The following is a 25,331-nucleotide window of genomic DNA, read 5'->3' as shown; positions in this document are numbered from 1 at the left end:
TAGCTGTTTGGCCATCGCAATAACGATATTTTTATGAAGAGAAAGACAGTGTGGCAGCTTTCACTATGCTTAGAGTCAATGTGAAGTGGAGAAAAGGAACAAAACATATGTTTATGCAACTTTGCAGCCCCATTTTATTGGTGACTGATCCAACAATACATTCTTTTTTTTTAGAGGATCCAACAATACATGTTGTCTCTCATGTTACTGCCTTTTTATCTTTTAATGTTAAAATGTTAAATACAAGGTACACTAACTTCAACCTTCTTAGTTTATTTTTTATCCGCGGCGCTAGCTTATATTACAATCATAGTGACATTTTAAATTATAATATGATGACCTGATCTATTATAGAGTGCTGAATTGATTAGTTTAGTGAATACTTTGAATTTGTATGGGAGCATATTTTAAGTTATAATCAATAGTACAACAAAAAGTCCTACATTCCACCATCATCAATCTATTCAGATGTCTATTAAGTTTTAACTAAAAACAAGACCATAAGAGCACATAAGAACCAAAGAAGACAGTATGTTCGAAAAACAGTGCCTCAAACTTGAGGCCGGAACATTGATGCTATAAGGAAAGGCAGGCCAGAGTCATGTTTCCTCTTGTCCTTGCAAAAATACGAATCTTTTTTATTTTTATTAACCAGTACACCAGAAATTTTCTTAATTGATCTCCGACATTTTAAAAAATTCAGCTACATTTATTCTGTAATTATTACTTTGTTATCCGACACTTTGACAGTGACTGAAATAAATGTTAATATAAAGACTGAATTTGAACTCAATTACAAGTATAAGGCTTTAAGATATATCAAATAAATAAAGCCTTTGAACTCCTTGTGACTCGTGTATCCTGCAATCCGATGATCACAAATATACTTGGAGGAGTTTTACTCAAAACTCTGTAAAGAAGAATATATAACTGATGGGCATCTTATAAAAAAAAAAAAAAAAAACATCCGGGGTACATCCTTCTTATAAATGCTTTGTAAGCAAAATGAGTGTGACTTGGGTTCATAAATAAATCTTATAATCCATCTAGGAACGTGATGGTCAAATTGGTCAATATAGTTATATGGTACATGTGTTATCCAATGAGAACTAAGAGTAACACTTAATTAATGATGGCTCATCCAGTGTGATTTGAAAATCTCTATATATCATTCTAATTTTACAATGAAGTTAAGATCCTATTACCCTCCAGATGATCCAGGTGCAACTCCATGATGGATCCTATCAGCAAATAAAATATGAATGGAAAGAAGCAACCAATGTTGCCACCCCAAAAAACCCCACCATGACTGAGACTAGCAACCTAATAAGGGCCGAAACATCAAAACTCTGCCATCTCATAACCTTCAAATTCAGACTCCTTGTCACTGATATTGTTTCAATGTTCTGCAATTGATGATCATTAAAAACATTATAACAGAAATCTTCACTAAATGTAGATTAAGATTTGAGATAGATGCAGAAAGTTAATAGTCCTCACCTAACATGAATTTATCGGAACTCATCATGGTAATCGTTATATTCATCTTCATCATCGTTGAAAATAGCACTATAAAATACATAAGGATTCTCAATCATCTCAGGCAAAGTGAGGCGCCCATCTTTGTCAACGTCTGCCTGTTATAAAATTATACAATGGTTACTGATGAAATTAATGCATATGATGCAATTCAATAGATGTTGGCGTGCTTTTTGAACTATCACAGACTTTAATGAGATGTATGTTACACAACAGATGTTGAAGGGCATGCTGAGGCCATAGTCAGGAAAAATTAGTTCAATGCATCTAGGTAAAAATGCCTAACATGTAAATTAAGCACGACAATGTAAACCCTCCTAAAGCATAAATACCGGTCAACCTACAATATTTAGCAATTCATATTAGAAATGCACCCTAAGATATTATAAAAGGAAACATTGGTTAATAGTGCATTGTTAAACAGACGATATGTACTTCCCAGCTTTCCCACCAGAGTATTTACTTCCTCTCTCATGAACCAGTATATCATATTCTTAAAAACAATTTCTCTAGGCAGCCGGGAATGGAGATGAATCTAGCTACCATAAACATATGTGCAGTGTGCATATTTCTACGACTAAACCGTAAATTGGAGAAAAAGAATATATGGATGATGAAATCAATTTACAAGGTCCCCCAAGAAGTTATAACAATTAAAAAGAGCAAGTCATCTTAAAAATAGTTGCAGATAAAACACATCAAATATTCTCATTCTGAAAGAATTCAGAATGGGAACTCATCACCGACAGATTCATATTTTGAAGAGATCAAAGGGAAAGTAGGATTATCAATTGCAAGCTAAGATCCTACTTTTCTTTTTCTTTTTTTTTTTTTTTAAAAAAAAGTAACTAAAAAAAAGTAGCAACCAGTATGGTATAAGCAATAAATATCATAAAGTACAGCTGGTATTACCAATCTTCATGGTTGTAGGAAGAAGCATTATTTTCTAATCAAAACATCTAAAATTGTTGCTTCTGATATGTTGGCTCACGAAAACATCAAGTTACAGAACTCTTGGCCCTTCTAATTCGATTGAGGATCCGGTAGAGGGAATGACCCAAGCGAGGCTCGCCATATGGCAGGTTTATTCTAGAAGAAAGAGAGCTGAGTCAACAGGTCAGAACATGAACTATTTACTGACGTATTCCAATCCAAGTGATTCTGGTAAAGAATGGAATTATAAGGTGGGTAGTAGGATGAAGTGGTGGGGTCATTCATACATTTGCTATTGAGTTGGTTAGGAGAGAATATCTCTCGTAGGAGCCTTAGGCTCTGGTTTTCCTTTCATTGCTGTTGTGGAGCTTTTGAGCTCCTTCTTGTCATTCAATAAACTTGGTTATATTATATATCGCATTAATTTTCTGTGAGTTCTATCATCTATCAATAGTTTTTAAGAAATTTTGTCTCAAGGTGAAAACCCTGGCATAGTAAGTGTGATCGACACAGGGATAGTAAGTGTGATCGACACTGTCCATTACTAGGGTATACAGTAGACGAAGCCTTCATAGTAGAGAATCGACAATTCACACTCACATACATAGTGAGAGAATGGAGAGTCAGAAAGGGTATTCTAACTGTAACCACCTGCTCAAAGGCCCATTTTAATGGCAGCAGCTAAGTAATATTCTATGTTGTTGACTGCCCATTCTGATATGTGCCCCACATAAGAGAATGGTTTATGCACTCGATATTCCTTGTCATTGGGCTTTACTTCACTAAGTGAAAAAATTAGTTTAGTTTGAAAATTTTCCAATTTACATCACCTCCGTGAATCAAATTATTTAGACTAATTTGGGCCTGGCCAAATAGGTCAGAATTATGTTCCTCTTTCTTCTTTTCCTAAGCCAGGTCATCTTGCTAGCAAGATGTACCTTTGGTGCTTCTCCAGTGGTATCAACCCATTGCCCACCCCATGTGAGCATGAATTCGGCAACTCCATCGGTTGCGTTGTGGGGGCACAACCAGACTCTACATAATCCACATTTTTTGGATGTCTCCGCATGAAGCACTGCTCCCCTTCGTCGTAAATCTTGATTTCCACTACAATTCCCTCAGCCTCAAACATCTCTACCACTTGGTCATGTCTTGAATTGATTTCATCCCTGTATATAGTTCTTGCATCTATGAAGGCTTGTCATGATTACCTCAGAGTTTTTCCGCCCAAGTAAACCATTCCAACAATTTGGTCCCAAGACTCCCAACACAGGCAGATAGATCCACCTTTCTTTCCCAAGAACAGGCCTCTCCCCTGTCATAACCCCTATTCCTTAAAATGATTTCCAAGATCTGCTTGGTCGAATGGGGTTAAGCCTCCCCCAATACGGTGTTCCCTAATCCTACTTTTTCTAAGATCTAATACCCTGGTTTTCCCTACCATTCATCTATTTATTTATCTAATGTATCAGCTCTAACTAACCATTGTAACTATCAACAGTAATTATTTTGGTTGTCTTCCCTTTATCCTTCCAATAAAATACCCACCTGTCCTAACACAGCCACTCATTCAATTACTTGCTCAAAAAGGGACTTGCAGGGTTACTTGCACACTTTCACACGCCTTAATTAGCTACCACTTTTACTCTGTTTTTATTTTGGCTTCTGAAATATAATTATGGTTAAGTTGTTTTGTCCATTTCTAATTTGAAATAGTCACATCAACCATTTAACTGAGGGTTATAAGGTAGATGAGTTGGTATAGAAGGAGGGACATGAGGGTTGGAGAAAAGATGGTCATAGGTTCAACTTCCGCCACTAACATAACACACTAACTACTAACATTTGGTTTTCAGATAACATCAAGCAGTGAACATCCTTTATATTATACATTTCAGTTACTTTTAATTATGATTCTGAATCTTGTGATGCAATGCAATTTATAACTAAAAATTAGCTCCATGTTTCACCGTTTGAATTGTGATTTGATAGCTATAGAACTATGGGCATTCCTATATTCATATGACTTCACATGAAAAAAATAACACCTTTCTCAAGCAATAAGTGTAAAGTATTGTATGGTGAAATCCAATACCTGTGAAATGATATATTCTGATTGTTGCTTTGCATAGTAATGCTCGGACGGATGGAGTTTCCCAATTATAGGCAGTAGTTCAATATCTGATAACAACCTGTGCAGATAGAGATGAAAATCCAAAAGTGAATGATAGCATACGATAAAGAAACTACCATAGTGTTTCAAAGAAAGTACATTAATGATGAAAAAAGGAAAATACCCGTCACCATCTTGGTCAAGCTGAGCAAACAATTTTCTAGCTGGAGCATCCAATGAATTATCCGAATGATGGGAGTCATTGTGACTTTCTTCATCATAGTTTCTTACCAAATCAAAGAGCCCATGGAAAAATTCTTTGAAGTTGACCTTCCCATCTCTGTCTGAGTCTCTTTCTCTATAAAGAAATAAAAGGACGCATGAGCATGAGAACCCCAAGGCAGTGATAGAAATAAGCTAATTGTATATAAACTGAAATCTCCCATTCATTTCAGTAAAATAAAATTAACAAGTATAAAATATAAATATTTCCCATATTTCTAATATTGGGCACAATTACCTACAAAATTTATTTCAATATTGTAGTTTCTCCTAAACTAGGCCACTGACTGCAAGGCAAAATTCGAAAAATAACCATGGATCTATCACTTCAGTTTGAATAGCCCAACAGATGATTTAAACATTCAACTTAAATCCTAATTGGTTGCATGGATTTGGGTGACCGCAAAATATCCCGTCTTCAGAGCAAAGGTTACAACTTTAGTGAGATCAAAAATGACCCCGGGCATTATTAAGGATATATTAGACTATGTGTGTGTGTGTGTGTGTGTATATATATATATATATATACACACACACACAACAAACAACATTGCATATTTCAGAAGCATACGCTCATATATCCCCCATCTTTACCAGCACCTACGTAATGGATGTTTCATACTAGAAAGCAAGAAAAAGATAAATAAGAGTTATTTGAACATAATCAACATCTAGATATTGAGGATCCCCTGATACGCTAAATACCCAAGTTAGATGCCTGTGTTTGGTACCAAGGTATACGACTGTATTGTCCTTTGTGATACAGACAAACATATGATCCCACAGATTGCAAGTATCTTGTGTGAATCTAAGAAGACTAAGTTAAAAGTTTTACCAACTTATTTGTAATAGTGGGGTATAAGAGTTTCCACCTTCATGGGAACCTTTTTATTCCTAGTCCAGCCTTGGCAATAAAAACATTGGAAAGTCGCAGTCATTTCATTCACAGCAACGTTTTATGCCAAAGAATAAATTTTCTAACTTCGTAACATACGTGGAAATCCAAATTTTGAACCTCCACATTGCTGGGAATAATTTTCAAAGCCATGAAATAAGCACCCAGTAGAGAAGGGCAAACCCTCAAAAGTTTCGCAGCAACGTATCTGTGATTAGGGAAGATTTTACCCCATTTATTTGTAATACATATGACATTCCGAACAACTATATTGTCAATTAGTTGCTATTTGGGAGTAGTTAGGATGAGGCAGTATATAAATAACAAGTGGGATTGAGAGGGAGATCATCTTGTCGTTCTGAGAGATAATTGGGGCCCTAGGGCAGGCATAAAGAAATTCATGCCCTCATATTTCTGCAACCCCATATCTTCAATTTAGGGAGATTTCAACCCTACGTATTTTGTAATGCATATCAGGTTCCTAACAGCTTTCCTATTTAAGATTGTGAATACATGAAGCTAGAGGTCTTAGTTTTATGATAAAAGTTCAAGCTTGTTCATCAGCCATGTGTGTAGAAGGCCAAATATGAAATGGTAATTCATTATCAGGAGAATGCAATGGTTTTTAGTTAGTTAGTAACATGACATCTCAAAGTCACTCTCATGTCAAATGCATTTATCAATACTGTATATATTCATACATTTATTTGTTAAATAAATTGTCAAAAGATACAAATTATATACTTAAAAATTGATGAAACTAATAAATGTACTATACAGGGGACTACAAACATGTTGGGGTAAAAGCATTCCAAACAGAAATCACTTATTCTTTAAGAAACCAATATTGAGCTGTAACAAAGTTTTTATGAGAAATGAGTTACCAACCTGATTTCCTCCCTGCACAACCATTGTTGAAGCTTTGTGCTGTTGCTATCAGCTGGGTGAAGAAAGCTAAAACAAAAGAGAATACAGAAAATTGTTAGCTCAAAATGAAAAACATCATAAACAAAATATGCAAGTGTAAACAACGAGGCTTCGCAATAAAAATAGTAGAAGAAACTCACTCATTGAACTCAGTTAAGTTAAGAACACCATTTCCATCTGCATCAGATGCATTAAAATGCTCTTCTTTCCACCAACCCATATCATAGCCAAAAGATTCTTTATCTGAAAAATTCAAGACAAATTAAAACACTCAATACACAATGCACCACAGAGACAGTAATCACTATAAAAACAACAGTGAAAATCAAAAGTTCACTGTGACGACAATTGTACCATAGCACACTGACAACAACAACAACAACAACAAAGCCTTATCCCACTAAGTGGGTTCAGCTACATGGATCAAATTACGCCATAATGTTCTATCATAAACCATATTTTGATCCAACTCAATAATATCTAGATCTTTCTTAATAGTTTCTCTTATGGTTTTTTAGGTCTACATCTGCCTCTAGTGATCTGACTATCCTCTATCTAATCTATTTTTCTTACTTACAAAATCTACAATTTTCTCTTCTCTCTACTTGCCCAAACCACATAAGCCTAGTTTCCACCATCTTTTCTACTATAGTTGCGTTGCTACTCCAACTCTCTCTCTAATGAAATCATTTCTAATCTTATCCCGTCTAATCTTACCACACATCCAACAAAACATCATCATATCTACTACACTTATTTTATTCTTGTGTTGAATCTTCACCCACTCTCGGACACATACTATAAAATTTATTGTTTGATATGAAAGAAAGAAGAGATCTAGAATTAGAAAGTAAGTAAAAGTAAATAGTTACCAGCAGATTTAACCCAACTAGGAGGATCATACTCAGAGAAAGAAACAAAACCATCATGATTCTTATCATGAAGTTCCATTTCTCTTTGAGAACGATGAAGAACCTCTCTATGAGCTTGTTGAAGATTCCACATAGTCAACTCATGAAGATCAACAAAATCATCAGCAGGATCCACATCGATTTTGGGAAAAAGAAGAAGAAGTCTAGAGGTAACATTGAACTTATCTTCATCATTGATGAAGTCTTCAGCGTTCATGAAGTCTTCCCATTCAGGTTGGGATTCGTGAGCGGGAGCGTGCTGGATGTGTTGTTGTTCCCATTGTTTGTCTTCGCGGTGGCGTTCGAGTTCGGCGACGAGAGGGTCGAAGGGGACAGGTTGGTGAGAAGAATGGGAACGGGAATGAGAAGGTTCGAGAGTGAAGTTGGAACGGAGTTTGAGGCGGCGGTGACGGTGGGAAGAGTGGTGGTTGTTGAAGGGAGAGTGTGAAGAGAGGAAAAAGAGAACAATTAGGGCTAAGATCGTGTATATCAATACCGATCCTAAACCCATTGCATTTCCAGATTCAAATTGAAAGAATAGATTAGATAGATCTCTCTAGTATAGTATAGTTGTGTAATTTCCTTTCAATTCAACTCACCTTCAATGTATTTATGCATCAAAAATTATTTAATAAGTCGCGTATTCTCTACAAAAATTATTACTGCAAAATTAGTTAGAAGTACTCACTACTCATTCCGTTCAAGAATAATAGTTGTTTAATATTTATGCAAAATTATTAAAAAATGAGTAATTGTATATATTTTAATGATAAAATTAATATTATTTATTAAAATATTTTTATTAATCGTAGTTAATGAAGTAGTTAAATTGGATGAAATTCAATAAATAAGAGTATAATAAAGCAAAAAATAATAAATGTTACATTTGTATTCTACAATGGTAATTATTCTAAAACAATTTAAAAAAAAAAAAGAGAAATAAAAATAAGAAAAAGACAACCGAAAGACGTAAATTAGGGTCGAACAAACCCAATGTCCATGATATATTTTAAGATGAGTTTCATGCAAAATAACAACACCACAGTCAATTTAGAATACTCTTTTAGTTAGGAAATTAGTTGTCGAAGAAGCTCAATCGCCATGATTAAATTTCCAAACTATTTTAGTTTGGATCTAAGACTGGGTTTAGTTTGATTTTTGAGAGAAAATAATTTCAAACTAATTAAAAATATCACCATGATTTGCTAATGTGTTTACAATTTTTTTTCACAAAATTTAAAAGAAATTAGATTGTTGAAGAACGAGATTGGTTTGATTTGGTTCGTTCGAATTGACATTTTTAAAAATTTAAGAAACTTATTTAAAAATGTCAAATAATTTAACGTGTAGTCAAATATTATAGATTTTTATACTATTAAAACAAGTATATAATTTAACTTAATTTTAATCCCCTTATTTTGTCAATTTTTGAATTTAGATCCCACACTTAAATTAAATATATTGATTTTTTTTATGTTAATACCATAAATGGAAAAAATAAGGAAACTATACAGACCGTTTGCTCAAAAAAATTAAATATATTTTTTTTATGAGACCGTTTGCTCAAAAAAAAAAAGTTTATGAGACCGTTAATGTTTTATGAGGCTGTTAAGAGAACTTGTTAAAACAACTTATGTCAATTTTCACATGCTTTTTTTGACTTTTTTTTTTAAGTTCTTCTATATAACTTATAAAAAACAACTTATAGATTATACGAATATAATTTAACTTTAAAACTGAAATTAAGTAAAAGAAAAATAAACGGACTAACTTGCACCTTAAAAATCTAACTAAATAATAAAAAATTGCACCTTGAAAGTAAGTTTATAAATTGGTACTATCTCTATCCCTAATTATAAGATTCTATTGAGAAAAAAAAATATGGGAATTAAAAAGTTGGTAATAATATTAAATTTGTTTGTAATTACTATTATTTTTACAATTTTATCCTTTAATAGAAAGAGTTTTAGTTTATGTTTTCAACATAGTGTATCAATTATTGATTGAAGGAAAAAATATAAAATAAATAGAGGAGGTATGTTGGTAAAGAAATAGTCAATGTTGTTGAAAATATTAAATTAGCTTTATAAAAGAGACAAACAAGATTCTGAGAAGAGTTTTATAATTATAGACGGATGTTTAAAAAAATGTAAAAAATTCGAGACATGTACTAAAATTGAACTATTTTAAATTTAACTTCTTAATCTAAATGAAAATGTGGACATTCTTTAAATAATTAAGTCAATATTTTATTAGTAATTATTTATTTTGAAATTTGCTCCTGCTGGGAAAATTAAAATTAAAATCTAATAAATCGTTCGGAATCAAAAAGCTAGCAGAAATGAAGTGCAATCCTTCTTCTTCACGCATCGAATGTCTATTTCAATTTCAATTTCCATTACATATAAGTATCGTCAGCATATTCTAATTTGTAAGCATGCATTCCTCTTTTATTTAACTGGGTTTATTATCCTTTCAGTATGCTAAAGAATCTTGAGGAATCAAATGTTTTGTGCTAAAGGTAGAAACACGATTAATAGTTCATTTACAATTATACATTATACCTACAGTACGTACTCACATATTATGGTCTTCTGGAGAGTGATAAATGGAAAAATTGTATCTTTTTCCTCTCTTGCAGTTGCACTATCCTATATATCCTATTGCTCCCAACACATTATTGACGTAATCTATATATATTAGTTTAGTTTTTTAAACCAACTCAATGAAAAAGATTCGCATTTGAACGCTAGACAAATTTTATAAAAGAATTGAACGGTTTCAATTCAATACCATGCACATAAGTAATTCAGCCTGAAACTTAAACTTCTAATAGTTTTTTCTCTATCTTTCTATTTACATTTCTTTCCATCTCGTTTTCTACCATAACAATAATCTCCCTTCATTGACCTCAACATAGGCCTCTCTTCTCTGTCGATGAATGAATACTCTGCCAATACGGTCTCTATGTTAACAGTCACTGCTTGCGGTAATTTGTTGCAAAGAACACGCCGAGTGATCTCTTTCATCAACAACTTTATCAACAATATGTTGACAATGAAGTTTGCATCCGATACTATATGAATGAACCATGTGCATCTATTTTCACGGGTCAATCTTGGGTTTAAACAGAAACTATGATGAGATGTTTTGTCCACCAAGTCCCTCATTTCAAAGCATATCTTCGATAACAACTGTCATTTTGTTGAATGTTGTATGTTGTATCTTAAACTCTCTATGTTATTATGCTCTAATAGTGGACTTGTTATATTCATCTAAGCTTGCTTGAGAAACTGCCTGCTCGAGATATTTGAAAGTTTTTTTATATTTTAGGACTCCCATAAGCCAGAAATCAAAATCGTCTTCTGTAACTATGTTTATGTACTTTTGTGTTGGCTTCTCAACATTTTGACTTTGATTCACACACTTGATATTCTTCAGTGGAATGGCCACCTGCACATAACAAATATTGGATTAGGGAAACTGAGATATAAGAAGAGTTTTGTATATGTACTTATTTAGTTCAGGACATACCTTATATTGGATCCTACGCATTTGACCTTTCTGATTGAAGACTTTTATTGTTCTCTCACTGCAGAAGGCAACCTTTTCATTGGAGATGAAGAGGAGACCAGCTAGAGGACCGGATGTGGTGGAGAGATAACACTGCGAAACTTTTGATAGCCTCTCTCCTTCTCTCACACTAAAATACTGCGTAAACACTTTCTCCACTCCACCTACTTGAAGAATTTGAGCCCCTAAGCTCAACGTCCTCTTTATTGTTTTAGATATGTTTGCTCCGAGTCTCACTGAAATTTTTCAATTATATAAATAGAATTAGATATGCTCAAGTCAACTAGCAAGTGGAGTTTAGCAGATATAGATACCACATACAAAAGGAAAATGGTTTTCATAAATTGTACCATATTATTGGAAACCCATCTAAGTCTTACAGGGGTACTCACCATGTTCTTGGACTCTTTGTGTGAGATTAACAGCTGTTCTGCCGCGCTTTTGCTGGTTGGAATTTGCACTAGCTGAAACGTTAAGCGCACTGTATTAGTAAAACCATCAATACTTAATGAAATTAGATTAGATGTTCATGATTCTTTTAACAGGAAAACAAAGTTTTACCTTTGCTTTGGTGTTTGGTTGGATATTGAATTTGACAAGAGGCAGAATCTAGTAAGTATCTGTTAATCGAATTTTGAAACTGATGATACATGATTGGAGTTCCAACAACTAGCTCATGATGAATTGAGGTCAGCATGTTGAATGATTAATAAGGTTTGTGTTTTGTTGAAAAGACTAGCACTAGGTTAAGAGAGGAATGCTCTGAGCTACTAGAGGAAGTTATGTTTGCTTGGTTTGATCAGTCCTTTTGTGTTCTAAGGAGGAAGTATTTAAAAGGATGAAAAGTAGGAAGTGAATCTTGAGCCTTTTGTGGGATGACTCAACCATGATCTTGGTTGATGTAATAAAGACACTACCCACATGGCAAGTTGAAGTTCTTTTATTCAAGATAATATTTTGACATAATGGACTGTTTGGTTGCTTTCAGAAAAAGATGGTAAAGGAAGATATAAGTTAGCTTTTTCAAAAGTTTTAAAATTGAAATCCTAGAATAGGTTTGTTTTTAGAGGCTTAGAGAAAGGTTAATTTATTTATCTTCATGAACAAGATTCCGTAGTGTATAGGGCCTGTTGTCGGCCAACCCTTTGGAGAAATGCACCATTTTGGAAAGTAGGCATTATTAGGAAATTAAACCAAAAATAAAGTAAATGATGAAATACTTTTTTCAGAATGCATCAGCATTGCTTTATGAGTCGGCATTTAAACTTTCGTGATGCTAGAATTCTCTAAATTCTCTTGGGGTAAGGTATGTACTAATGCAATCAACAGATTGCCCTACCTTCATTTTTACTATCTCCAAGATATATGATTGAAATGCTAGTGATTTTCATTACTTATTATTAATAAATTTATTCTGCTTATTTTAGTTAGTTACAATAATAATAATAAATAAAGTGTGAATCAAAGCTATTCTAAAACGAGAAACTCATCAATATTCACTTTAAAGAGTGAGTGAAGTGAGTAATATCAACCGTTGATAAACAAATCAATGATTGTTATTATATGCACATGCATAACAAATCATGGTTATAATTAATATCAACCTTTAATTTTCTCACTTTACTAATTACTCACTTTATAGGAACGAAATCCTAGAGTATGAATGATATTTGGTGAATTAAGCTGAAGTTTTGTTAACTGGATCCATTTATCTTGTGAGTGAGGATTACTCAATTGAGGGACTGCATCTTGAAATGGATAAGATTAGATAGTCCAAGTGAATGTAACCCATTTGTTGCTACCCACTCTCACAAGTTGCACTTGCAGCAGTAGCACCATATTGGATGCACATGGATATTATGTGGTGATTCCCTTTTATACAGAACCATGTGCTCAATCTCTTAATTTCAGTTATCTCAATTTCTTTCAAATGAACCAGACAGAGTCAGTTATTATTCCAAATCAAAGTAACTAACAAAGATCTAGTTATATGTAGCACGTTCCCTATTGGCATTAGGGAACACCAATAGCAAGTAACCGCGTCGGTCACATGTGTTTGGCCTACTATACTCTGCCTTTTGAACCATTAACTACCACTTTTGATTTTGTTCTACTACTATATACCGGGATTGAAAAATCTCAGAAACATTTTTTACTGCCTTGAACTTTCACAAACTTGACATCCTCATTCACCTTCCTTTACTTTTTCAGTTTTTCTTATTATTATCTGATCAATGACTCTATATGTTATGTATAAGTAGGATGTAGTATATGGAATATACATCGCAACCTATTTACTTTTTCTTACCTTGTATCGCAAGGCAATTTAATGAAGGCTGTCATCACAAATGCCAGCTCAAAAAGCTTTGATGATCCATCCAAGCATAAGCAGGTGTCAATGTTTTGAAAGATTAGCATAAGTTAGCAGGAACCACAACACAATTCACTTTTCAGCTTTGTATAATACCATATAACTCTCTTGATGAAATCTATGCAGAATTTATTAAAAATTGACTAAATTTCAAGTACGATTAAAAATGATTATTAATGAATTATCTTGACTAACCATTATTAATTAATTAAATTTACAAGTTGTAGCAGTGAGATAGTTATTTGACTATCAAAATTTAAAATTGGTGAATGATATGATCCTGTTTTGTAACCTAGTACAAGGCCTGAACTTGACTTGCACCATGTTTTCTTGTAGGGGTTGATTTGGTGGAGACATCTGATTCATTCAGAATATAACTTTGTAAGATCTTTGTTCATGTTCATTCATGCCACTAAAAAAGTAAGAATCCTTCAGGTTTCTTAATGCAAAAGAACTGGCTGTAGGTGAAGGGAGAAATTTAGAAGTGTTATAGATTCCACAAAAGAAATAATCGACACAATTATTTAAAGGCTTATTTAAACTAACTGATTGGAAAAGATTCACATTTGAATGATTTATAGACAAATTTTATTAAATATTTGAATGGTCTGAATACAATTTGAAATTTTCTAAGAACTTGCATCATGTACTAAATTTACTTTAGTCTTTCTATTTACTTTTCCTTCCATTCTTTTTCAACCATAACAATAATCTCCCTTCATTGAATTTAAAATTCAGGCCTCCCTATGGATGGATGGATGGATGGATACCTTCTACCAGTATGGTCCTTGTCATTAACAGCCACTGCTTGGGGTTACAAAGCACACGCCAAATGATCTCTTGCATTACCAACTTTATCAACAATATGTTGACAGCCAAGTTTACATCCGAGCTAATATCAATGAAGCCAAAACTATGATGAGGTGTTTTGTCCACGAGGTCCCTCGTTTCAAAGCATATCTTCAATTACATCTGTCATATCATTGCTTGTTGTATGTCATCTCTTGTAAGTTATATCTTAAATTCTTTATGTTATGCTCTAAGGGTGGACTTGTTATATTCATTTAAGCTTGCTTGAGAAATTGCCTGCTCGATATATTTGAAAGTTTTCTGATACTTTAGGACACCCGTAAGCCAGAAGTCAAAATTGTCGACTGTGACTATGTTTATGTACTTTTGTGTTGGCTTCTCAACATTTTGACTTTGCCTCACACACTTGATCTTCTTCAATGGAATGGCAACCTGTACATAACAAATATTGGATTAGGGAAACTGAGATATAAGAAGAGTTTTGTTTATGTATTTATTTAGTTCACGACTTACCTTATAGCGGATCCTACGCATTTGACCTTTCTGATTGAAGACTTTTATTGTTCTCTCACTGCAGAAGGCAACCTTTTCATTGGAGATGAAGAGGAGACCAGATAGAGGACCAGATGTGGTGGAGAGATAACATTGTGAAACTTTTAACAGCCTTTCCCCTTCTGTCACACTAAAATACTGCATAAAAGCTTTCTCCACTCCACCCATTTGAAGAATTTGAGCCCCTAAGCTCAATGTCCTCTTTATTGTTTTAGATATGTTTGCTCCCGATCTCACTGAAATTTTTCACAGTTATATAAAGAGAATTAGATACAAAAGGAAAATGGTTTTCATAAATTGTACCATATCTCTTTGAAACCCAACCAAGTCTTACAAGGGTACTCACCATGTTCTTGGACTCTTTGTGATAGACTATCGGCCTTCCTGCTGCGCTTTTCCTGGTTAGAATTTGCTCTACCTGAAACATTGAAGCACATTATATTAGTAAAACCATCAATACTTGATTAGATGAAATTAGATTCTTGTAACAGGAAAATAAAGTTATACTTTTGCATTGGTGTTTGGTTTGATATTGACATTGATTAGTGGCAGAATCAAGTAAGTATCTGTTAACCGACTGTTGAATTTGATCATATGTTGCTGAGATGATTGTGGTTCCAATAACTATGTCATGAAGAAGTGAAGTCTTCATATTGAGAATTGATATATAAGATTTGTGTTTGGTTGAAAGGACTATAGCAGTAGAAGGTGAAGAGGAATGGTTTTAGCTCTTAGAGGAAGTTATGCTTTCTTGGTTTGATCAGTCCCTTTGTATTCTAAGTATGTAGTATTTAAAGGAATGAAAAGTAAGAAGTGAATCATGACCCTTTTGTGTGATGACTCAACCATGATCTTGGTTGATGTAATAAAGAAACTAATGGCATGTCAAGTTGAAGGACTTTTATTCAAGATAATATTTTGACATCATGGATTGTTTGGTTGCTTTTAGAAAAGATGGTAAAGAAAGATATAAGTTAGCTTTTTCAAAAGTTAGAAAAGAAATCCTTGAATGTGTTTGTTTTTAGAGGATTAGAGAAAGGTTAATTTACATTTCTTCAGAAGCAAGATTCCATGGTTTATGTGACATGTCGGCCAAACCTTTGGAGAAAGGTTATTTTGTTTACTTTAGTGAGTTACAATAATAGGGTGATATTTGATCAATTAAAGTAGATTTTTTTTTTTTTTAACTGAAGCCAGCTAGGCCTACTCAATTAAGGTACTGCATCTTGAAATGGTCCAAGTGATACAGATATATATGTGGTCCTGTCTAAGGATTGAATTGTACAAATGGTATATGATAAGTGCCTTAGAGTATCACAAGTGGTAACTTCTTATACCTAATTGTGACTTCTTTTTCTTACTACCAACCAGATCAATTATTTGAATATCATTCCTTTGAAATTTCAAATTAGCACATGGTGATGATGTGGGAATGATTTGGAAACATGTCCAAGACTCTTTGCATTGCAGCACACAATGTCAATAGCTGCCATGAGACCATTTTTCTAACAAAAACCAAATTCCACAGTCACGTCTTTTTTATTAAGACACCCTTCGTTTCTTAGAGAAAGACTTGTGTGGACCAGGACCACACAATTGGGTTTGGTCACACACACAAACACATAGTTTTTTCTTTCTTTTTTTACTTTTTCCATTTTCTCTCTCTTCTCTCTTCTCTCTCTTCTCTCCCATTTCTTTGGTTGTGACCAAGAAATTGGGTTTGGTCCCTGGTCTACACAAGTATTTTCCCGTTTCTTATCCCTTACCATATCATAGCCCTGTCAGCATACTTACTTTATTACTTTGACCTAACTTTCATTTTCTTACTATACTAATTTGCCCAATGATTTTTTTTTTTAATTTCTTAAGTTGTGTGTATGCATAATAAATAATGTAATTATCAAAATGTTATAATTACATTTACATATTTTAATTGTTAATGTGTAATTTTAATTTTAGACAAGCAATTTCTGAGATTTTTGGTTAGGCTAGGATTTTTTTAACTCTACGTACTTTATTAATGCTGTACCTCTAAGACATGTTAATTAATTACGTATAACGAGTAGCAATTAAGCAAATGGGTTGTTCTCTTTTCACTTTTTTTTCTTCCTAAATATATTACACAATTAAAACTCATAAGAATCTGAATGATAAAATACAACTGTTGACCATCTTAATTTGTCAAAGGTAGGACTAAAAATGCAAGGCACGTGTTCATGCAGGTCCATTTGGAATATGATGTGGATGCACATGAAAATGATGTGGTGATCCCCCTTTTCAGAAACATATGCACCCTCTCTTAATTTTTAGTTCTCTCAATTTCTTCAAATTAAACTGAGTTAGTTATTATTCCAAAATAAAATTAAACGACAAAAAGCCTTCCATATTGGTGGGAACAGTCGGCCACATCAGTCACACGTGTTTGGTTTGCTCTATGCCTTTTGAGCCATTAATTAATCACCACTTGTATACTTGATTATATGTTTGATTTTGTTTACTAATTAACAGTCATATTTAGACCCTATTAAGAAATCTCAAGCATTTTATACTGCCGTAAACTTTCACAAATTTGACATTTTCATTCACCTTTACTTTTTCTTATTATGATGTGTTCTACATGGCTCTATCTCTATGTTATGTGTATTGTATATATGATTTAGTATTAGTGTGTAGAGTGTGTATGTCACAACCTCTATTTAGCATTTAAGAATGTATCCGCGACTAATGAAAGTTGACTCATCCGCAAGGTTGTGGATTCAACTCTCGCTTTCAGTGTGCGACTTCTTTAGTGAATGATCTGTAAATGCATATATGCCCACGGCGAGTGTCACAGCTTTATAAGATTGGCAACCCAATTATTAAAAAAAAAATAAAAAAAATAGGCTCGATTGCTTATTATGCAGAAGTTATCTGGAACCAAAACAGAAATCACTTTTCACTTTCTGATACCATCCAACTCTTTGAATCAAATCTATGTAGAATTTATTAAAAATTGATGAGATTTCAATTAAAATTAGAATTAATTATAAAAATGAAGTATGAGCACATGTATTTGATGAATAAAGTTAAGTACACTAATTTTAGTATAATTATTCATGACTAGTAAAAGGCATGAAGTTATGTGTCATTAGACTTTCTTGTAGGGGGTGATTTAGTGGAGACTATTACGAGCATGCACACAAAATGAAGAACATACTTCAAACTAAGTTGATGGTTGTTAATTAGTTAGTGCCAGCTGTCATTGACAGTTGCACCTTTCCGGTTTGATATATAGGAGAGTAGTTATAGAGATCAAGGTAGATACTTGTGCTGTAAGCAATCATGCTCTATGTTAGATAAAGCTAGATTATGATGCCACTCATCACTTGTATCAATGATTCATTACCACACATTGTTTGTGATCTTTTTTATCTCAAACACATTATTCATAATATTCATGATATAACCTTGTGTCTGTTCTCTGTCATCATGCATGCCTCTAGAAAACAAGAACCCTACTGGTTTCTTAATGTAAAAGGACTAGTGGTATGAGAGAGGCATGAATTGAGAAGAGTTTTTTAATGTAAGAATGGTTTGGCCATTTTCTTTTCCACAAAGAACATTCAAGTATGTTTTCCCCTATACTGGGTATGGCACATGATGTCCTCATCCCTCTATATTGAATACTCTTCCTTTTCATTTATCAATTTCATGTTCCATGTCCCTGTCTTCTTTTTTTAAACTAATTGATTGCAAAAGATTAACATTTCAATAATTATAAACAAATTTTAAGACATGGATTGTTTAAGATAATATTTTGACATCATGGATTGTTTCATTGCTTTTAGAAATAGATGGTAAAGAAAGATATAAGTTAACTTTTTCAAAAGTTTTAAAAATAAATCCTTGAATAGGTTTTGTTTTTAGAGGCTTAGAGAAAGGTTAATTTATTTATCTTTAGGGGCAAGATTCCATGGTGTCTGAGTCATGTCGGCCAATTCTTTGGAGAACTGCACTGTTTTGGAAAATTGGTATAAAGAAATTTAACCAAAAAAAGGTAAAGAATGAAATACATTTTGAGCATGCATGAGCAGATTATGAGCTGGCATTTTAACTTTCTGATGCTAGACTTGTCTAAATTCTGGTGCAGTATGTTTGCAATGACGGATCCAGGATTTTTGAATAGTGGGGGCACCATATAAAAAATTGCCTTATACTATTTTTTATATTATGGAAATTTTGAATGATTTTTTAATTTTCAATATCAATAAAAATATTTTTCTCTGTATAAATAACTAAACAATCAGTTAACTTGTCGTCTCCCACTCGATTTCGTATTCAATTCTTGATAATATTTATATTATCAAAAAAGGATTTGAGATATATGATGATAGGTGTGAGCCAAGAGAGAAATAATTTGTTATAAGTGTGGGCAATGTTGTCAAAATATCAACTATTGGTACATTATACTATTAAAAAAAAGTGTTTCTAAAAATTATGTGTAGGCACAAACCCACACTTATAACAACATAGATCCGTCCATGGAGAAATACTTGTTTGGGCAGAAGTGTTTGGTCACTAAATTTAAACACACATACATAATTGGAAAAAGATAGAGAGAGAAAATAATTAAATAATATTTATTTTTTAAATAATCAAATAAAATGTATTCTTATGTATGAGTGCGTAAATAGTGTGCCCAAAAGCATGTGTCTAAGCAAGACTTTCTCCCGTCCATATGTATGTTTGTATGTAAACCTAAAATGATGGCTGAAATGCTAGTCATTTCATTAAATCTCATTAATAACATTATTTTGTTTATTTTAGTTAGTTACAATAATAATAGGATATGATATTTGATAAATTAAACTTAAGTTTTGTTAACTGAAGCCACCGTAACTCTTGTCTTCGGAATGAATTGTGACTCTCATCACCGCAACTGTAGTAAAGGACATACCGGAAAAAGTTTCATTTAAATGGTGGTGAGTGGGAATGATTTGTCAATCTCCTTTTTCCACGGACCTTGAAACATGTCCAAGACGTTTTTGCATTGCATTGCAGCACACAATTACGTGTAAATGTTAATGTGCTGCTGATGGTTAATGCACAAAATTATAATTATCAAATGCAATAAATTGAGTGATATGTAAGTTGGTGTAATTAAGCATAATTATGTTCGAGATATGGCTCCTTTTATACTCACTCCGTTCCAAGTTACAATAAAAATGAAGCATTTGTACCAAAAAAAAAAAAATGAAGCATTAATCTTCGAAATAAAACAAATACAGATGAAACATTAATGTTATTTTTCTCATTATATCTTTAACTAATTATTCTTTAAAAAAAAAATCTTTAACTAATTATTATTATTATTATTGTTTCTTCTTTTCATTCAATTTTTTATTTTCTTTTTCTCATACCATTTATTAAGGATAATTTTGTAAAACCACTCATAATATCTATTTTCGATGCAAAACTAATTTCATTTCTTAATACATGTAAAATGTTTAAAATGTCTTATAATTTAGGATGGAGAGAGCAAATATAACTTTTTCTAGGTCATCCCTTTGGAGACCATATCTTAGATGAACTGTTTTGGAAAATGAGCATTATTAAGAATTTTTATGAGATTTTCTATAAAAAAAAAAATTTATAAGATGTGTAGTTTATACAATGTTAAATACATTGTCAGCTTTTAAATATTCAAATAACATAGCTCTTTTTTTTGTGGTGGCCAGTGTTCGAATCCCAGACCTTGTATATATTATACATTGTCCATACCAACTGAGGTAAACTCACAAGGACTAACTCTTCATTTAAATACACTTCTTAGTCCTCTGAATCTATATTGAAAAAAAAAAAACGCATCTTAGCTGAACTTGTCTATTAAAAAAAAAGTACTCTATCGAGTCTCAATTAAGTTAAATTTTTAATTTTTTTTAGTTTTATTCAATCAATAATGTATGTGATTTATAATATATACCTCATACATTATTGACTTAATGAACTTAAAAGGTAAAAATTTACTTATAATTAAGATCAAAGAGAGTATTGTTTAGCCTGAAACTAACTTTGAGAAGAAGACTCATATATTCTGAAGATGTTTTAATATGTAATCAAATTATTTAATTGTGATTGGAGTCATTGAAGGAATCATTAAAAAGAGAAATTAATTTTGTTTTTAAGGGAAAGAGATGTATTGAAGGCTAAAATTACGTATCGTAATTTAATCTTAGGTAACATCCTTTATTTTTTCTCTTGTCAAAAAACCTTTATATTTTCTTTTCATGCACAAACTTTAAACTTTATATCTATCATATCTAATTTTGTAAAAAAAAAATATATCATTATTATTTCTATTAAAATCTTCATATCAACGAGGTAAGTAAATTTTGTCTAAAAATTGTTTCCACTAAAAATCAAATTCAGTTCTTTCGAATGAACTTATTCTTTTTTTGAGAGAGACTTACTTTTTTTGTTAGCATTCGATATTTTGTTTTTATGGATTCAATTAATTGATTTTTTTTTGGGTAACAATGGATTCAATTTATTAATGTTTGATAATTCAATTCAATCAGGGGGTTGTGGATGTGGTTAGACAAATTGTTTCCGCTACTCTAGGAGTTGAATTTGGGTACTTGATTCGTCTTATGGAGAGCTCAATACAATTTAACATGGTCTAATTTAAATCAAAATTTTGGATATCAAAATTAAAATCATAAAATGAAAAATAATAAGTGTGTTTGATGTAAAATATACTAACATATAACCAGGTTGCTTGGGTTCCAGTGGCAAGGAGCTCCTTCCAAGGACGTACCCGGGGAACCAGGTTCGATTCCCAGGGGGAACAACGCTTGGCCAGTGTGCATGCCTCTACGCACGAGCCGGATTAGTCACCCACCTTTGGTGGGTCGGAAACCGGTGCGAAAGCCAAAAAAAAAATATACTAACATATGATACACTAGAAATTAATATTACAAAATGACATATATGTTGAAGCATATTATGAAATACTAGTAAAATAGTGTAGTGTATCATCACCAGTTGTAATTCGGGAAAGAATCCACCTCCAATTAAATTTGATTGAAAAGTTTAATTTTTGTACGCAAAAAACGGTGTTAATTTTCTTTCCATTTTTGACACATTAATTTTCTTTATATATAGTAAAATATTCACTGGAGAAAATGCATAATTCATAATTGGTGGAATTTAGCAACAGGGTGTGGGAGACAAGAAAAAAAGGTTAGTTTGTCTTTCCTTTCCTTCTTGTTTTTCTTATTTGCCTCAATATTTAATTTGTTTTTGTTTTTATACTTTTGGTTTTGTGTTTATTTTGTTAAACAGGTAAGGGATGGAATCATATATGTTATTTAGTGGTTCATCTTTAGTCCTGTTTCTCTTTTCCCAAAAGCTTCTATAATAGTTTTTGATGATTTCTGATTCGGTCGATAGGTTATGCATTTGATTTGTATTTTAAAAAATTATTTTACAACGTCCAATATGAAATTAAAACTTGTTTAATTAATAAAACTGTTTTACAAGGTTCAATATAAAATTGTTGAGTAAAATTTCTTCGGTAGTTTTGGATTAAGTCCAAGTTTCGAGTTTTTCTGTAAGAAAATTATTTCTATTTTTTAAAACAAAATATCTTGTTCCATTATAAAGCTTTTTTATTAAGGATTATAAAACTTTTTTTATTGAAATTATAAAACTTTTTTGAAAGGTTTAATTAAAATCATCGAGATGATAAAATTTCTTCCATGGTTTTGGATTAAATCTAAAGTCTTCGATTTTCTTTTGATCTTGATCAATGGAGGGCTCAACCTCTTCTTTGTTTGAGGTCAATACTCTTGAGGCCATCTAGTTTAGGATACATATGTTCTTATGTGGTGTGTAGCCGGACAATTCTAGGGGTACCTTTTATATTTTTGCTCGTCATTTTTAAAACAAACTGTTTTCCAAAATTATTTTTTACTTTTTTAAATGAAAAATTAAAATAAATAATACTCCCTACTCTCTCTTTTTTTTTTTTTTTACAAGAAATACTACTCCCTTCAATACTACTACTCCCTTCTATCAAATAAAAATTCACTTTTTAGATTTATTAAATAGCTGAAAAATGATTTTTTTTATAATAATGATCGAAGTAGATGTTTATAAAAACTAAAATTTCTTATTCAAGTTTTCGATATATTTCTCTCTGCTTTTGTAGATTAGGACATTTTTTTTTAAAGATAGATTAGGACATATTATTAAGATTATACTCAATATTTTTCTCAGATTTTGAAGATTAGGACGTATTATTAAAATTATACTAGTACTTAATATTTTTATCCGGTTTGTTAAAAAAAATATTCCAGTTTATAGAAATAGAAACTTTTGGTTCTAATAATTGAATCAATCAAAGGTATTTTCATATGCAATCAAATTATTTAATCGGTGATTAAAATCATTTAAAAGAAAGATTTCTTGAATCGAATAATAATCAAATAATAATAATAATAATAATAATAATAATAATAATAATAATAATAATAATAATAATAATAATAATAATAGTAATAATAATTTGAAAACTATTTTCTTTCAAAAAATAATAATTTGGAAACTATTTTAACCGCATTTTTTATGGATTTAAAAAGGGAAAGAATTGATACTTCATCAATTTGATTATAATTTTTTCTCAGCTGTTGCATTTCTGCATTACTCCTTGAAATTTGTGAGTTTTTCATGTATATATCACTAATAAAATATATAATAAAAAAAAGAAACATTATTTCCCCTCAAAAAAAGAAACATTATTTATGTATTTGCGTTTCATTGTTAATTAAATTTATTAATTTTGCTGCAAGCACTACGGGCCAACATGATCTAGGAGCTATTTCACGTGATTTTGCATTTTGTTAGTTCTTTAAAGTGATTTTACATTATATTTTGTTGTTTCAATGCGTAATGAGTAACTGTCGATCTTAGATGTTGACAAACTCTTGATTAAAAAAAAAAGATGCTGACAAACCCTATTTTATATTATAGGCAAATGGTAATTAGTGGTGAATTAGTATGTTAGAGAATGAAGACTTTGTTAGCCGTAAAGATCGAATACCAGCTTTTTATATTTTTGTTTAAAGCATCCTTACATGCATGCTAAGTTACTTCCCTCAAAAAAAAAATGCATGCTAAGTTACTATGAAGTATTTTCTTGCTTCCATTTGATTCTGTCTACGTTCAGTTTTTGAGTAATTATCTTTATATAATTGCAAATTTTTAATTTTACATTTCATTAAAATCATATTATTTGTCTAGATATACTATACTGTGTTTTTTGACCAAGTATACTGTACTATGGTATAATTAAATGATTCAATTTTTTATTCGTAGAAAATGGGTCGTGGAAGAATATCTATGGAACTCATCCAAAAGGAGAAATCACGGAAGTCAACATTTCAAAAGAGAAAGGAAGGATTAATGAAAAAAGTGAATGAATTTTCCATTCTTTGTGATGTTGATGTTTGTGTAGTTCTCTATGCTCCCAATTTTGTAGGTCGAGGATTTGCTGAACCTGAAACATGGCCTAAGGACAAAAGAGAGGTGCATGGAATCCTTCAAAAGTACTATAACACAACAAATGATAGGCGTCCTAAGATCTATGATGTTCAAGAGTATTTTAAGGAAAGGATGAGAAAACTTGAATTTGAGATTTCCAAAGTGCGTAAAGAGAAACTAAAGATGATGTATCCAACTTGGAATGAATCTTTCAATTCTCTTGGAGCGGAACAACTGATATTATTTGCTAGCAAACTGGAAGCTAAGCTTGATGCTTGTAATCAAAAGAAGCATATGCTAAAAGAAGATCATAAGGGAAAAACAATAGCTCATGAATCACACAAGGTAGATAAACTTATCAGTACTCCTTCCTTGACCGCAAATCCAAGTTACTACTTCAATCTCATGCAAAATTCCATGTCTCAAGCACAAACATATCCTCCAATGATGAATATTAGTGATAAAAACCCCTTAGGGTTTTGGCCACTTCAACCGGGACAAAGCTCTCAACCTTCTTCTTTGATTTCCAATATACAAAGCTCGCACCATGTGGAGTCTGAGGAGGGTAGATTTGTGCAGTCTTACCCCTACAAGAATATTGATGTTAATGGGGCTATTTGGGCCAATCAGGTTAATGCTAATGATACCTACAATGGGGGTTATCAGGACCGATGCTTCGGGCTTCCCAAAATCAATATGGAAAGGAAGGATGGAGCTGAAAAGGATGAAAACTCGTCACCATACTATTACAATGGAAATGCAATGGCAATGCAATCAAATCCTATTGCCTTGCACACTCTCCCTTTTCAGAATCTCTCAAATCTACAACATGGATTTCAACTTAATGGATTCAATGCTAAGGATATTCTGCAAGCTCATATGTTCATGAATGGAAGGAAGTAG

The 25,331-nt window shown here is 32.2% G+C and overlaps 4 protein-coding genes across 5 annotated transcripts; 1 reads left to right on the top strand and 3 right to left on the bottom strand.

The window, feature by feature from the left end:
- Positions 1–980: 980 nt before the first annotated feature.
- LOC146959295 (Calcium-binding EF hand family protein) lies at positions 981–8,206 on the bottom strand. 2 transcript variants are annotated; one of them, XM_085740859.1, is made up of 7 exons: positions 7,562–8,206; positions 6,830–6,932; positions 6,651–6,716; positions 4,770–4,943; positions 4,568–4,664; positions 1,501–1,637; positions 981–1,406 (listed from the first exon to the last, which is right to left on the bottom strand). In XM_085740859.1, the coding sequence occupies exons 1-6, from the start codon at positions 8,109–8,111 to the stop codon at positions 1,512–1,514; spliced, it is 1,116 nt and encodes a 371-aa protein (XP_085596985.1). In that variant the 5' UTR covers positions 8,112–8,206; the 3' UTR covers positions 981–1,406; positions 1,501–1,511. The 2 variants fall into 2 exon arrangements, with proteins under 2 accessions (XP_085596985.1, XP_085596986.1); XM_085740860.1 differs by lacking the exons at positions 981–1,406; positions 1,501–1,637 and adding an exon at positions 2,350–2,628.
- A 2,129-nt stretch (positions 8,207–10,335) lies between these two features.
- LOC146959294 (putative GEM-like protein 8) lies at positions 10,336–11,988 on the bottom strand. Its single transcript, XM_085740861.1, has 4 exons — positions 11,735–11,988; positions 11,566–11,637; positions 11,135–11,409; positions 10,336–11,053 (listed from the first exon to the last, which is right to left on the bottom strand). Exons 1-4 carry the CDS (start codon positions 11,868–11,870, stop codon positions 10,844–10,846), a joined length of 693 nt encoding a protein of 230 aa, XP_085596987.1. The 5' UTR covers positions 11,871–11,988; the 3' UTR covers positions 10,336–10,843.
- Positions 11,989–14,103: 2,115 nt separating this feature from the next.
- On the bottom strand, positions 14,104–15,683 carry LOC146959293 (putative GEM-like protein 8). Its single transcript, XM_085740857.1, has 4 exons — positions 15,414–15,683; positions 15,253–15,324; positions 14,868–15,142; positions 14,104–14,786 (listed from the first exon to the last, which is right to left on the bottom strand). Exons 1-4 carry the CDS (start codon positions 15,556–15,558, stop codon positions 14,577–14,579), a joined length of 702 nt encoding a protein of 233 aa, XP_085596983.1. The 5' UTR covers positions 15,559–15,683; the 3' UTR covers positions 14,104–14,576.
- An 8,583-nt stretch (positions 15,684–24,266) lies between these two features.
- Positions 24,267–25,331, top strand: LOC146959292 (uncharacterized). The gene has a single exon (XM_085736052.1). It carries the CDS (start codon positions 24,267–24,269, stop codon positions 25,329–25,331), a length of 1,065 nt encoding a protein of 354 aa, XP_085592178.1.

This window comes from Medicago sativa, chromosome 1 (assembly GCF_051527215.1).
Source record: "Medicago sativa cultivar Bolivia chromosome 1, Bolivia_mono, whole genome shotgun sequence".
NCBI lineage: Eukaryota > Viridiplantae > Streptophyta > Magnoliopsida > Fabales > Fabaceae > Medicago > Medicago sativa.
This window is presented reverse-complemented; position numbering and strand designations above follow the sequence as displayed.

Bases quoted from the DNA above. Each gene is read 5' to 3' on its own strand.
- LOC146959295 (XM_085740859.1), bottom strand. From the start codon at position 8,111: ATGGGTTTAGGATCGGTATTGATATACACGATCTTAGCCCTAATTGTT. The intron at 6,717-6,829 runs GTGAGTTTCTTC...CTTTTGTTTTAG, and splicing joins AACTTAACTGAGTTCAATGA to CTTTCTTCACCCAGCTGATA. The intron at 4,944-6,650 runs GTTGGTAACTCA...ATTTCTTTATAG, and splicing joins TTGTGCAGGGAGGAAATCAG to AGAAAGAGACTCAGACAGAG.
- LOC146959294 (XM_085740861.1), bottom strand. From the start codon at position 11,870: ATGCTGACCTCAATTCATCATGAGCTAGTTGTTGGAACTCCAATCATG. The intron at 11,410-11,565 runs GTGAGTACCCCT...GAAAAATTTCAG, and splicing joins ACAAAGAGTCCAAGAACATG to TGAGACTCGGAGCAAACATA. The intron at 11,054-11,134 runs GTATGTCCTGAA...TGTTATGTGCAG, and splicing joins TGCGTAGGATCCAATATAAG to GTGGCCATTCCACTGAAGAA.
- LOC146959293 (XM_085740857.1), bottom strand. From the start codon at position 15,558: ATGAAGACTTCACTTCTTCATGACATAGTTATTGGAACCACAATCATC. The intron at 15,325-15,413 runs GTATAACTTTAT...TCAATGTTTCAG, and splicing joins AACCAAACACCAATGCAAAA to GTAGAGCAAATTCTAACCAG. The intron at 15,143-15,252 runs GTGAGTACCCTT...GAAAAATTTCAG, and splicing joins ACAAAGAGTCCAAGAACATG to TGAGATCGGGAGCAAACATA.
- LOC146959292 (XM_085736052.1), top strand. From the start codon at position 24,267: ATGGGTCGTGGAAGAATATCTATGGAACTCATCCAAAAGGAGAAATCA.